Below are 14996 nucleotides of genomic sequence, written 5' to 3' on the forward strand. Positions count from 1 at the left end.
CGGAGTATGCACGAGAAGCGTTGATTGAAACTATGATGCGATGCAGAGATAAGAGAAGAGTCAATGAGCTACATGGTTGAAGATTAAAGACATGGTAGAAAATGTAGAAAACAGATATCTTAAATATGTCTCGCGCTGCTCGACCAGTCGAGTGGCTGGCTCAACCGGTCGAGTGGTTGGCTCAACCGGTCGAGGGTCCACTCGACCGGTCGAGGCTCACTCGACTCGAAGTCCAGCGTGCATTGTATTTGAGTGTCCGGGACGCTCAACCAGTCGAGGGTTAGGCTCAACCGGTCGAAAGGGTCCTTCGACCAGTCGAGGCCCTGGCTCGACTAGTCGAGGGTTACACAGCTCACGGGCAGACTACGTAAATTTGATGCGGTTTTTAAAATTTTTCAAACTTTGTGTGTAAGTGGAGTTTCCTAAACTATAAATAGGGGTCCCTAGGGCTATTCTAAAAGATTTTAAGGCTTCCTAGAGGTTTTCTAAGGGTTTCTAAAATGGTTCTAGGGTTATCAAAGGGTGTAACAAGGGTGAGATTTGATATTGTTCGAATCGGGTAAGTCCTCTCTTTTGTAATTTCTATTTCATAGTGGATTTCTATCACTTTGTGCCATGATTTTTTTCCGAAAGAGTTTTCCACATTAAATCTTTGTGTTCTCTTGTAATTGCTTATTGCTCTTGGATTGCTATCCTAAAGCTAGATCTGTGTGATTCTGCAGCACAAATCTCAAACACCAGTAACCAAAACCTAGAAACCAAAATACACAAAAGAAAAGTAACAATGACACCATTGAAGAATCCCATGAATCATGGTTCTAAGACTCAGATGAGTCCAATATGACCTATCCGAGTTGACTCAAATTTGATACACTGAGTCACTCTGGCCAATTCAGCCCCAACTTGGGTGAGTCACGACTCATATCAGGGCCAGATGAATCGATCTGAGTCTCATCGTCTTTTAACCATGCCATGAATTCTGAGAGAGAAAACCCAAGAAATGGATTAGATGATAAAAATTTTGAGTGGGCCACCAAAGTCAACGGATGGATGTATAATAACTTCTATTTATTTGCTTATGTACAAAGGGTGAAAAGTATAATAACTTCTATTTGTACATTTGTTTGCTTGTGTACAAAGGGTGAAAAGAAATGCTGGCTTGTGAGGACGCGGATTTCCTGCAAAAGCGTTTAGCAGTCCCTGCGCTGGAAACCTAGGTAGGCCCACCGTGATGTTTGTGAGAAATCCACTCGTCCATCCGTTTTGTGAGCTCATTTTAGGACTTGTGATCGAAAGTGAGAAGGATCAAGATTCAAGTGGGCCGCAGTACAGTACAGGAAAAGGTGGGTAGGGAAATTTCTACCGTTGAAACCTCACTGGGGTCGACAGTGATGTTTAAATGCCATCTATACCGTTCATAACTTAATTCCTACTGGGATGAACTTGAAAAACAAATATTAGCCTGATTCAAAACTTCTTTGGCCCACGAATATTTCAACTTTGGACGTTCAATTCTCACGTTTTCTTTCCACTTGAGTATTGGATCCGGCGTAGTTTTGGTATCACTTACTAAAATGGGCTCAAAAAACGGACGGACGGGGTTGATTTATCACAAACATCACGGTAGGCTCCAACTAAGTTCCAGCGCATGAACTTCCTGTGAAAGGCTTTCGCAGGAAATCCGCGTCCGGCTTGTAAGGAGTGGAAAAGGACCCCCTCAAGGACCTAGAGCTGAGGTCCAATGCCCTTTATAGGGGGGTTATTTCATACTCCAGCAGAGTACGACACTTAATACGCAGGCAGTCACAAACTGGGTTATTTCATACTCCAGCAGCGTATGACGCTTAATACGCAGGCAGTCACAAACTGCAGAGCATTGCTTACATTAACTGAAATTAAACTGACTAAATTGCAGAACCCACCGTCACTAAGTCACACTCCCAAAATCAGATTAGCCTAGCATCCTAACCTTTCATTCATAGTGATCACTTGTTCGTTGAAATAGGACCATTGGATATTTTTCATTTTTAACCGTCCAATAAATATCCACCAATCTGATAGGCAGATAACCAAATAAGAGTAATTATTTGGTGCAAGATATAAGACTAATAAAACTTTAAAATAATTATTATCAGTGTTATAAAATTTCTTAACTGCATGTTTGGATGCCACCGAAAATCGATCAAAGTCATTTTTAGCAGACTGACACTACTATAGCTGTAAGCGGGTTGAGCTCATGGGAACTTCCCATGAGGTCGAGTTGTGTGGGCGCCCCCATAATTCATGTTGAACAGGGTTACCCTTCAATAAAACATTCATAATCATTTGTTGGGCCCTCTGAGATATGGTTCACAAATCTAGCCCATCCATTATGTATATCCCACTTGGATGAGGGGTTAGACCAAGTTTAAGATGCATCCAAATTTTAGGTGGTCTCCACCAAGTGCTTTTATATGTTTTAGGCATATCTTCACATGATTTTAGATGGTATGGCCCACATGAGTTCTATATATGGCTGATTTTTGGGATATCCCATAATTTAAAGGGGACCCATCAAATGCTTGGTGTTGATGGTTGACCCGCATCACAGTGGGGCCCCAGAGCTCGACCTCATGGGAAGTTCCCATGAGCTCGAACGCATAGAACCTTTTCCCACACACACACACACACATATATATAGGTATGCTCACCTACACACATACACACATTTGCACACGTGTCATGGGCATCTAATCCGAATGGACATGGACTGTTTAGATTTTGGACTCACATAATTCGTGATGAGTTCCCAAAAAGTTCACACGAGTTCCGTGAGAACTGGTGCGCGGCTGAGCATTTGGCTATATATACAATGTAAAATTATAATGATTATATATATTTTTTTTTTACTTATCTTCTATTATATTAGTATTAAATTGTCAAGTCACATGTTTAAACAAATATTATAAAATCATAATAAAGTACTTATACATTGAATTATTGGTGTTATTCACAATCCAAACAAAACAAGCCCGGGTTTGTTTCATGCAGTTGTAAAAGTGGCATGCCCTTCAACCCTTCAGGATAGTTACCACCAAAGGAAAGAGAAAATGGCTTACAAACAGTGGGAGAAGTACATCTCCTTTGGTGGAACCAGGACACGAATTAGTACGACACAGCTCATATACTATATTAGCATGTATGCTCTTTTCATTGGGTAAAAACCTTCCTTTCACTTCCTTTCATATTAAAAGGTTTAGTTCCCTTAAACGACCAATTTTAGTGTGTGTACTTTCTTACCCTTTGCGATTCCAATTATATATAGTAGCTATTTGTAGGCAAGTTTATAGAAAGTGAAGGATTACCCTCGTTTTTCCTTTACTTTCGATGAGTCTTATTTGAAGAGTCCGATGAAATGGGAATGCAAAAGAAAAGGAGAAAAGTTTGTATTGTATCCTTAGTCTCTTTTGTGAATTCTTTATGTCACTTTACAAAAGAAACCCTAAAACTAACCCTAAACCACAGACCGCCTGTAGATTGTGGGTCTAAATGGCCCGATTTTAAACCGCGAGGACCAGTTAATGCTCTCCCTTAATCTACGATGAGATGGAATCATAGACTACTTGTTTGATAGAAGCTAATGCCGGTCTCTGTATAATCCTTTGGTGATGATAAAAACAACTAGAATATTGGATTGAATATACATACTTGTATTTAACCTTCTCTAGTATAAAATAATATTCAAACTCGATATGTTTAGTCCTTGCATGAAACCCTAGATTAAGTGATGGGTTGATCTCTGATTATCTACTTAGAGAAGAGCTTGAATAGCCTTAGTGACAGGTCCCCAAAAAAAAAAAAAAAAGATTTCAAATCCAAAATAATTCACCGGCAGTGGCTGACATAGCTTGATATTCAGGTTCAAATGCCACAAAAGATACTAATTTTAAGGTCAGATAGGAAAGGAAGAGAGAAGAGATTGAGAGGAGTTTATATCTTATTTATTATCTCTTTCTTGAGTTCCAATATTATTTATATCACTTTATACGAGAAACCCTAAACTAAACCCTATACCATGAGCTGCCGTGGTCTGTGGACTTAATTGGCTTGGTTCCAAACCATGAGGCGCCATTGGGCATCAAAAGCATAATTCAAGAACTTGAGAACTCGACTTGACTCAGAGGCTTACTGAACCAAGTAAACTCTAAGACTCAGCTAAAATAGACATATCTATAATATTTCACGTTGAAATATTTATGAGAAATACAAAATGCAAAAAAAAATAATAATAATTCAAGGGCTTATGGTCCACTTATTAAGAGCCTTGCTTTCCTAGCAAGAGCTCAAAGGTTGAAATTCTCTCCACAATTTTTATTTTTATTTTATTATTATTATTTTTTTTTTTAAGCGTGATTGGATGATTGACTCGACGTGAGTCGCTGTGATTCACTTCAAGCTAACCAAGTCAAAGGCAAACCAGGTGAGTTGAATGGCGAGTCTTGTAAAAACTGACTTTACAGGACAACTCAGTTCACAACATGGCCAAGTCCAGTCAGGCTGAGTTTCGAGTCAAGTCATCGAGTTTTAGAACTAGTGATAAAAAGCATCTTAATCTAATATTCTCCTTTTTCTGTTTTGCATTCTCATATTTTACTGAGTTTCTTAACATTCTGTCGATGCATATACTTTGTTTTATTGCAGAATTTGATTCCGTGGGCCACGATCATTGTCGATCTATCGATATCGAATGACTATGGCCCACATCAAAAGCAAATGACCATGGGCAATGGATCTCCATAACAAAAGGCAGGGACCTCTCAGTTGATTGATTCCTCTTTTCTATTCTTTACTCTTTTTCCTTTTTCTTGATCTATTGAAGCAGATGCAGCGACATGACAGTTTTCGGCCTCTTCTTTTGATTAGGTCATCCCTCTTATCATCTCCATTCAAGTTTTTTCCTGTGAATGTGGTTATAAGAGGTGGCAAGTTGATGACTGAGATGATGTGATAGCAGTTTTCTGGGGCCATAAGCCAGGTTAATCACTTGATCAACGGTTTATCTTTCAATAAAAATTAAAAGAAGCCAGTGAGTCTTGAACTCTAACTTTCACCAATGAGCCAAAAGTCCATAATCAGCTCATCAAGGGTTGTGATTTTGTATATTTCAGTTATTTTCATATACTTACTCTAAACATAACTATTTAAAATTTATTACCAATCTAAACAGTTTCTAAATATCACCGAATCAAGTAAAAGACACAGCCCACTCATTGAGTCAACCAGATCCAGCTGGACGTCTTCGTGCCGCAGATCATCGATGACCCTTGAAATCTTCACACATGTATGAAATTTCATCTTTGATAATAGGTGGACCATACCCCATCTTGTCATCTTCATCCACATTCTCCAAACACCAGAGATATGAACTCACAGCATCAAGCCATTAACCTAATGGAACTAAAAATAAATCCTACATGTTGAATCCTGCTCTTCTGCCCCACCACATGATGATCAGAGATCCTAAGCTGCCGAAAGAAAAAAAAAAAAAATCATCTCTGATTAGGGAGTTGTTTTTTCTTTTTCTTTTTCTTTTTTTTTTTTTTTGGTGGCCCATCAGTGATGGAACCTAATATCTAAACCATCCATGCAATCACAAAGTGGACCAGAGGCAACAAACAACTTCAGTGGACCTAAATCAGGCGTGCATCCTAAAGCATTGATCATCAAGTCTTCTCATGTGTGAAGACAGTAGATCACAAGGAGAAAGATACACCAACTAAATCTTATCTTCAAGTCTCATCGTACGGTTTTGAAAAGTCATCTTTGGAAAATGATTAAAGTATCCTGATTCTATCTTTGGCTCGAGCATGCGCCTGCAATTTGCAAGTGGTGTTTGTGGAGCTGATTTGTATTTCTGTTTTGGAAGCTTTCGACCAAGTGCGTGCCCACGCAATTCAACGGCGTAATATCAGCATTTTGAGTGCCTCAAGATGCTCATCACCAAGAGATTGGACAGTTATTTCAGTCTTTCAGTTCATCCCAGATCACATAATTCAAACCACTGGTACGACGGCCCTCAGATTGGATGGCCAGTGAACACTAGAGAACATTTGGCATTTCTGGTTAGACAAGACCAATTGTTGTATTTTCTTTCTTGATCAGTTCTTTGTCGGCACCCGTTTAAGGACTCGACATTTCTTTTCTTCCGTATAGGACGCCAATGACACAGCAGGCACATAAGTACCCACAGATCAGATCACAAAAGATTGGGCCCACCTGTATAAACTGAAACTCTAAGCACCACTGTATGATCTCACAGCCCGAGCATTGTATAGAGCTTCTAAGGCTTGAGCTGTGGATTAAACAATTCTCTTCTTTTTTCTAAATTCTGATTTCAAAATAAGATAAATTTTCATTTTTTAATAGATATAACGCAATTCATATGCACTGTCCTATATCCGTTGCAGTCCCCTCACTTCACGAATTAAAAAACCATATTAGAGGGAGATGTATTTTGAAATTGTTTCGTTGCATTGTGGGGTTTTTGGGCTATTTACAACTGATGAGATGTTTGCTTGAATATTTCTTGATGAATTGTAACATGGTGCACCAGAACTTTCGACTTCAAATCTGAGTCATCTAACAATGATTCAAACAGTTTATGTCACATCTCACTTTTTATGGTGGAAAGACAACAACCAAAAGCTTTCAATTGGATTATTTCAACCCTCTGATAATTTTGGCTCTGATAATTTCCAAGTTTTTCTTCTTCTTCTTCTTCTTCATCTTTTGCGGTTTTGGGCTTCCTTCACCCATGGGGAGCCCCTTTGTTGAAACAAAAGGCTCATCATTGAAAAAGGCCCAAAGCCAATAGCTAGAGTCCATGGGGAGAGGTATTCAAGCAAATCCATTCAACTTTAAAATGGAAGAAAAATCCCCTTCGTTAGGAAAAACCCTGCTACGAGAAGAGAAAAGGGAACCTAGGCGTCCAATATATGAGCATCAGTCATGGACAATACGACACCTGATGCAACCATTTTAAACCTTGGATGCTATAGACTCTTTTAAAGAATCATGTTGTCTCAGGAGAGTTCCCTTGCTTTCTAAAAAAAAAGAGTTGAACACTTCTATATAAGGACACAGATACCCACTTGAACAATGACCTCGACCAAGAATTTGATAGGGTTTGCTTGAATAAGACAATCCTAGCCATCCAAATTCTGCTCTGCAAAAACACATTTCAAAAACAAAAACGAAAGAAAAAATAATAATGGTCAACTTCCAGCAATCAAGTGCTCCACAAAGATGGCAGGGATCATCCATTTCTCAACGTTAGCAAATATTTCTTGTGAGATGTAAAGACAAAACAAATGATCTTTCAAGCGATGAAGGCCGGATATTCTTTCCTCTAATAATTATAACATAATGAGTATTCCTCTCCAATGTTACTCAAACATGGACCATGTTTTCAACTCATGTTCAAGAAGCAACCATCCATGCTTTTTGAACATAGTGTCTATAGCTAAATCTATCTCATGAAGGATCATAATACATAGCAACGTCAGTGTTGTAACATCCTTCTACTAAAACCAGACCTGTCATTGAAATAAAACAGTAGTTACAACTGAAACAACAAGGGTCAGAAAGGAAAGCCAATCCAAAACTCGCAGCATTGAGTCCAACTCGGTTCCTCCACGTTTTGTGATGCCAACCCATCTCTGGCATCCACATCTGCAGCAGCCTTTCTTACGGAATCAACTTTCAAGCTTCCATGAAGTACCTGACCATTGCGAGGGACTGATATGCTGTTAACAGAAGGCAAATTTTCACCTATAATCGGTGGAAGCTCGAGGTTTCCCCTTCAGGGAACTGAGGTGCTGGGAGACAAATATGACTCCCATCATAACTATCAGGCAACCAACTAGAGTGCTAAAGAATAGGGCACCTGGCTGCCTTGTCTGTACAAACCCATACACCCCACTTGAGGTCACAACGATAAGATCTGTAAGCCCATCATTGGAGAAGTCAACGGGGATCACGGCATGTGTGGGAGGCGCAGGCAAGTCGATTGAAGTTAACTGGCTACCACCGGGAGATATCACCACAGCCTCTTGATCTCCTGCAGCAAGGATCAGCTCATGGTTGTCCATGACACGCAGGGAGAAAGCCCTCAACGTGGGAACCACCGCAGCTTCCATTATCCTGGACGAAGATGGAAGATTCGACCATGTCGCACCCGTTATGAATTGCCATCTCCAAACAGCATCGTGACCGTTCAAGCCTGGCGAGTACGAAGTGACCTGGACATATATCAAAGTCCAAACTCAAATGTACAGTTGTGATAAGAGTTTTGCTAAGCCGAGACATGCCTCTACACATGGCACCCGGAACATACGGATGTGGACCTTCGATCATTTGTTAAACACCTTTTCTTTTTTGAGCGGGCCACCACCTGATGAGTTGATCAGCATAATCTATGGGCCAACTCATCTAGAATGTGGACACCACCTGATCAGAAGAGGATGCCCCATACATGAGCTTGGTTGGCATGTGCAGTCACATCCGGCTTAGCACTAACTGCAGCCACTAGGGAAGATTAGGCTTGGCTATGATAACAAGCACCACAATTGAACACTAATGTATGAAATTTTCAAGCTAAAGAGTGACAGATGCAAGAGTCGTCAGGTTAGTCACATACCTCTCCTCGGTTCGTGAGGAACACAACATCACCATGGCTTCCTTTCCGATGCCTATGACCGTCATTTCTTCGGATAAGGATAGGTGTTGCTACCTCCAGAGAACTTACATCAACAGTTCGACCAAAGCCTCTGGCAAAATCTCCATGTTGGAACACATTGAAAGGGCCGTGATGACAAATAGAAGCATTGAATAGCTGTTCTCGCACTGGTACGCCCGATGTTGCAACTGCCCAACATGGCTTTAGAACTTCCATAGATCCACTCACTACAGTCTGCTCTGCTCCATTTCCACCAACCACCTGTAAAGAAAACTCTTTTAACACGTTCCCCACAACAGTTCCCGCAAAATGCACTCTCTAACGTTGAACAGGGCAACACGTCTCCGAAACAAAAGCACTAGTGTTCGCATTCTGCTCTCATAGTAAATTTTTCTAAAGATAAAGAAAAAGCCTTTATGAAATAAGTATGCTTCGAATCCATCGAGGGCGCGAAAGGGCTTTTTGACACAATGGTTGAAAACGAGTCTTCTATGGGCACGTTCATGTTGAATGCTACAGTGCTCTCAGAACACTGTAAGTTATAGTGCTTTTAGTTGCATCGCCCACTTGGTCAGTCCAATCGATTGATCTGAACTCTCTATTATATCTAGAACACATTTCATGGACCACCATGCAAAAATCATACTGATCGGATGATCTAATCCATCACTGATTCGGTCTAATTTTCTTTAGCCAGCTACAATTCTCTAACAAAAGTGATTCTTTAGAATCATAAGCAAACCATGATGGACACTAAAAAATAGATGGATCAAATTGTTGATTGGACCTATTTTGTGTAAACAATCTTGGCCATCCATGTTAAAGGCCATCGTTCAATGATTAAGATTTGATGGATTGGTATGGTGTTAGCATGATGGCCCACAAAATGTGTGTCGGACATAATGAACAGCCTGGATCAATGAATTGGACAAAGTGTCCCACTGCAACTACGAGCACCATAACTTAGTACTCTAAGAGCATTAGAGCATTTCTCTTTCTACAGGCATGTTCATGTTAGTATATTGTTTTTTCTTTTAATTAGTTTGCAAGATAAGCCAATGAGTACGAATTAATGATTCGCAAAGTACTATGAAGAGAGCACCCTGTAAGAAATCAAGTATGAAGGTATTTTGTTGCAAGATTCACCTAGCAAGATGTAGTTCCTAGTTAACCATTGGCCACCATCTATGAGAAGTTCGGAATATACTCTGGAAACCCTAGTTCCTAAAATAAAAAAAGACAACCTCATCCAGTTGAAATATACCTAAATGAAAAATCGATCCACACTGAAACCCAACCTCATCCAGTTGAAATATACCTATATGAAAAATAGATCCACACTGAAACCCAACCTCATCATAAGCCGATGTACAGAAATGTATGACAGGTTCTACCTGCTAAGTGGTCTCCTAGAAAGCTTCCATTTAGAAAACTAGTAACCCAGCAGAAGCACGTGGAGAACAGGCTGGTAAGGAGTAAGAAGACCAGTTATGTCATCTTGCCTGACCACCTCTAACTGTGATCCACACTGGCCATCATACATGAAGATTAGCCAGGGTGATCCGAACAGTTCGTTTGGTGGACCCCGATATCGATGGGTGGCACAAAAACTGCACCTACCAGTTGATCCTTCATGCAAGTTGCAAATACATTGTGAGAAAAGGTTTCAAGTCCACAATCTGAAAATGCTCAATGTTCTCTTCTTCATACAGATTGTGAAAATACATGTTGGAAAAACCAGCTCTTTTAGGGCCTGTTTGGATTGACGGTCCAGATTGAATTATATTGTATTAAATGTGGAAATATACAATATGCAATGCTTGAATTGGAGTTGAAGTCCGTGGAGTACGATGCACGCGAATACCTCACGGAATCAAAATTTTCAAAAGGCGGTAATGTAATGTCAGACGGCAGTGCATCGTGCAGCGCAGTCTATTCATGAGACAGTATTCGCGTGCGAAAGCTTCTTCCTTTTGCAGGGTTTTGTATCTATGGACGACGAAAATTTTCTGCTCCAACATCGCTCCCGATGGAGCAGTGGGGAGGACACCTTATCGTGACAGTGTTTGTGAATCACCTCGTACGGCGACAATGGAGATTGGCTGGAGTACAAGTGCTCCGGCAGAAGGAACCGGATCTCAGTTTTTCAGTGATATGGGCACGGAAGATGGCAGACCTGAAAGAGTGGCAGTTGCTAGTGATAGAGGCCAACAACTCATCAATCATCCCCTTGTTGGTTTGCTGCTTGGTCTATTCATTTTATATGCGGCTGTTAGGGAGTTTATTTTATCCTTTTTTATGTGAGGGTCAGGAGATTATGATTCCTGACAGAATCATTGTCTTTTGGAGATGTATGGGTCTGTTTGAACATAGATATAATGCATCTATGTGAATAGTGCTGTTTTTTGGAACATACATTTGAACTCGTTCAAGTGACTTTCAGATTGGATCGACACTCTGATCACATGTTCACAGTTTTAACAACTTTTAATTTTTTTCCTTTTTTTTTCCTATTTTTTCATGATTTATCGACCTATATTCTACATGTTGTTTTTCATAGAGATTGTACGAATCAAAACAGTGGGCCAAATCATGGTGGGTCCCACAATTATTAGATGCATGGTTGGAATCGGATCACCTCCCAAAAATGAAAGCGTTTCTGCTGTTGGATCCAATGTGTCCCAATATTCTGATCGGATGGCATCGATTGGCTACATGGCGCTAATCCAAACACGATCTAACAACTGAAATAGATGGACAGCGTGGATGGCTCACGGACCTCATTGTGGGACCCACATAGCACTTGCAATCAACTCTACTCCAGCATCGCAATGGGAATAGGCAGCTCTAGTCGACCTCAATATTATACATATATACACTACGCAGCCCTAATACGTCGTATCCAAACATTGATCACTGGACAAATTTGTATACCTGCCCAAACAAGCACTCTGATCCAAACATTGATTTATCATCTGTTGATGTGGAAGTATAATGAAAATTCTCGAATGTATACATGAACAGTACATGGATACAATACAGTACACTGTTATACATCAATCCAAACAGACCCTTATAAGATAACAATAATACAGAACAATGTACTCTGGAAACAGGGTTGATGAATTGTGGTGTATATTTATCCATTGAATGGTCTACTTTTTAGAGAAGATAAAAGCTCGAAAATAATAATAATAATAATAATAAATGAACTAATAGATGGATGGGCTGGGAGGCTCACCCAGTTTTCTCTTTATGAGTATGCATGAAGTCCCTTGTACAAAGTGAAAATATATAGATATGTTGAATCAGGGGTCATTTGACAACCTGGAAAAGTACGAGTCTCAGAATGGAATCCTTTTCCAGAGTCATTTCCTGCACTTGGGACCATAGGAAAGGTAAGAATAGAGGTTTTCAGTTGGAAAACAATTCCAACAGTACTGGTTTTGGACTCTAGCCAGATGCAGAATTGCAAATTCAATAAAATTAATTCGAATACCCAAAAACAGTTTCTGGTTTCCATAGAAATACATTCGCAGTACCCAAACATGACTGATAGAATCTCTTTCTCAGGGAATTTGTTTCCTGGAAACAATTCTTACATAACTAAATACGAGGTTGCAAAATGACCCCTTGCTGTAAACAAGATACTAAGGCTCAATTTCAAAATCTTTAATAGAGGCTTGCTAGCCCCACAAAGTTCTTCACATGCAGCACATGTGCCCAGCTGGGAAGTCTGTAGGACATCTGAGAGGTGGACAAGGAAGTGGCATTGTGAAGATGACCATGCAGAAATCAGGCCAGTGCACTCATCAGGTAGGCACATGAGGCCAGCTTGATGAGTTAACCAGGCTGACTTTTCCCTGAGCTGGTGACCACAATATGAGCCATTCAGATGCCCCGCTCATTTCCTAGGTGGCACATTTACTGTATGAAAAGGCTGCATGTGGAAGGCAGTGCTGGATTCAAACTCTTTCAGAAAATGCGTCTTCTGAAGAGGAAGATTAACAATTGGAGGAAAGAAATGGTGGCGAAAAGGAAGGAGGAAAGGAATGCCATTCTATGTGAGATTCAGTAGCTCAACATCAAAGAAGAGGGAGGAGAGCTGGTGGAAGAAGACAGATCAACAAGGGAGAATTTGAGGCTCAAATACAAGAAGCGCTTGAGGCAAGATAAGATATAATGGAAGCAACACTCAAAGAGTGATGTGGCTGAAGGAGGGGGATAGAAACACCAAGTATTGTCACAGGATTGCTAGTGCTGGAGCAAGGACGAATCAGATCACAAGCATGAAGGTGGGTGATGCCCAGGTGAATGACATGGAGCAAGTGTGTGAGACTGGTGAAGTTCTACAAGGATCTTTCTAACCAGCGAAGATTGGGTAAGGCTGCAGCTAGATAATCTCCTTTTCAATCAGCTGTCTACAAGGAAGCAGAATCTCTAGAGAATCCGACCACGGAGATTAAAGTCAAAGCAGCAGTGGACGAGTTAGGGCAGGACAAAGCGCCAGGGACAAACAGGTTCTTGTTGGACTTCTTTTAGGAATTTTGGGGAGTTGTGAAGGGCAACGTGTTACAGTTCATCAAGGAGTTCTATGAGGGCAGCTGATTAGCGTCTAAGTAGGGGAACTCCATTGCTATTATCCCGAAGAAGAGAGGAGCGAAGAGTTTCAAGTACTTTAGGAGAACACGCTTGATCGGCAACCCATACAAGATATTAGCAAAGATCCTCGCCTCCAGGTTGCACACGGCTCTAGCAAGTGCCATATCCTCATCTCATAATGATTTTATTAACAGGAGAGATCTTGGATTGTGCTTTGGTGGCCCACGAATGTATTGATGCTCACCATAGGGCCGGGGAGAAGGGGATAGTCTGCAAGTTAGACATAGAAAAGGGCATATGATCACGTGGCCTGGGACTTCTTAGACTATATGCTTAGGAGGTTGGTATGCAGTGCGTTGTGGAGAAATGGATGTGAGCCTGTCTTGTCGGCAGGATTCTTGATTCTAATTAAATGATCTCCGAAAGGATTCTTTAAAGCTTCAAGTGGTCTCAAGCAGGGTAATCCTCTGATCTCCATTTCTGTTTGTTGTAGTAGCAGAAGCTTTTAGTAAGATGGTGAAGAAGGGTCCAAGAGGTGGGCTTGTTCAAGGGATTTGAGGTGGGGAGGGGAGAGCCTCAGATTTCTCACTTGCAGTTCACAAATGATACACCATTTTTTATGACACCAAGGAATGGTGGACAACTCAACAAAGACAATTACGTACTTTGAAGTTGTTTTGGGCCTCAGGATGAACAACTTAAAGAGTGAAATGTTGGGAATTCGCACATTAAAGGAGGAAAATGAGGGTTTGGCTATGGTGTTTGGATGTGATGATGGCTACTCCCCATCCATGTATAGGTGAGCCACCAAAGCATCTTTGCGACAAGGTCAAAGAGAAAGTGGATAGAAGATTGGCAAGATAGAAAAGTAAACACTTATCTTTAAGGGGAAGATTAACTATAATAAAAGCGGTGATGACAAGCATGCCATTATATTTTATGACCCTTTTCAAATGCTTGAAGGCAATGTTGAAACATTTGAAGAAGTTGAGGCACGACTGTGTAACAGGGTCAGGGCGCAACAGAGACTCGTAAATTTCACTTGTTGACATGGGACGAAGTGTGCAAATCAAATGAGGGTGAGACGGGTGTGAAGCGGCTGGAAGCAATTAATGAAGCGTTGCTAGGGAAGTGGTTGTGAAGATTCGAGTTGGAGGATGGCTCTGTGGTGCCAAGTGTTGATTACAAAGTATGGAGACTCAACAAATGGGTGGTGGGTAAAAGTGTTCTTATTCTATAAAGTCTCCGAGATTTGGAGGACAATTCAAAGTGTGGCTTCTAAATTCAAGGTGACGTCCCATTCAAAGTCAAGGACGGTAAAAGGGTGCAGTTTTGGAAAGACGTTTGGATAGGGGAAAGACCCCTCTAATCGAATTTCTTAGGCTAGCTAGGATTACAATAGATAGCAACAATACAATTGCCAAATATTTCCCTTATTCAGGAAAAGAATTGGTGTGGTCTCAATCATGTTGAAGAAATCTATCGGACAAGGAGATGGAAGAGTTTCTTAGGGCTCCAGCTATGCTCCAGGTCCTTGGCCTTTCAGTCGGGGCAAGAGACACAATGAGTTGGGGAGTGTCAAAGTTAGGCAAGTTTTTAATAATATACTATTACTTGATCACTCTTTAGGGGTCAAGTCAAGGTTTAGTTCCGGCAGCTTGGGTATGGCAGTGCGGCG

General features: G+C 40.8%; 1 protein-coding gene across 2 annotated transcripts in view; it reads right to left on the reverse strand.

Annotated features, from left to right (window-relative positions):
• Positions 1–7274: 7274 nt before the first annotated feature.
• LOC131253300 (uncharacterized) overlaps positions 7275–14996 on the reverse strand; it is a 101510-nt gene continuing 93788 nt past the window's right edge. For both annotated transcript variants that reach the window (XM_058254254.1, XM_058254263.1), the window contains exons 12-13: positions 8678–8977; positions 7275–8279 (exon numbers count right to left, since the gene is read on the reverse strand). In XM_058254254.1, coding sequence (XP_058110237.1) covers positions 7806–8279; positions 8678–8977 — 774 coding nt within the window. In that variant the 3' untranslated portion in view covers positions 7275–7805. The remainder of the gene's footprint in view (positions 8280–8677; positions 8978–14996) is intronic.

This window comes from Magnolia sinica, chromosome 1 (genome assembly GCF_029962835.1).
Source record: "Magnolia sinica isolate HGM2019 chromosome 1, MsV1, whole genome shotgun sequence".
Lineage (NCBI taxonomy): Eukaryota > Viridiplantae > Streptophyta > Magnoliopsida > Magnoliales > Magnoliaceae > Magnolia > Magnolia sinica.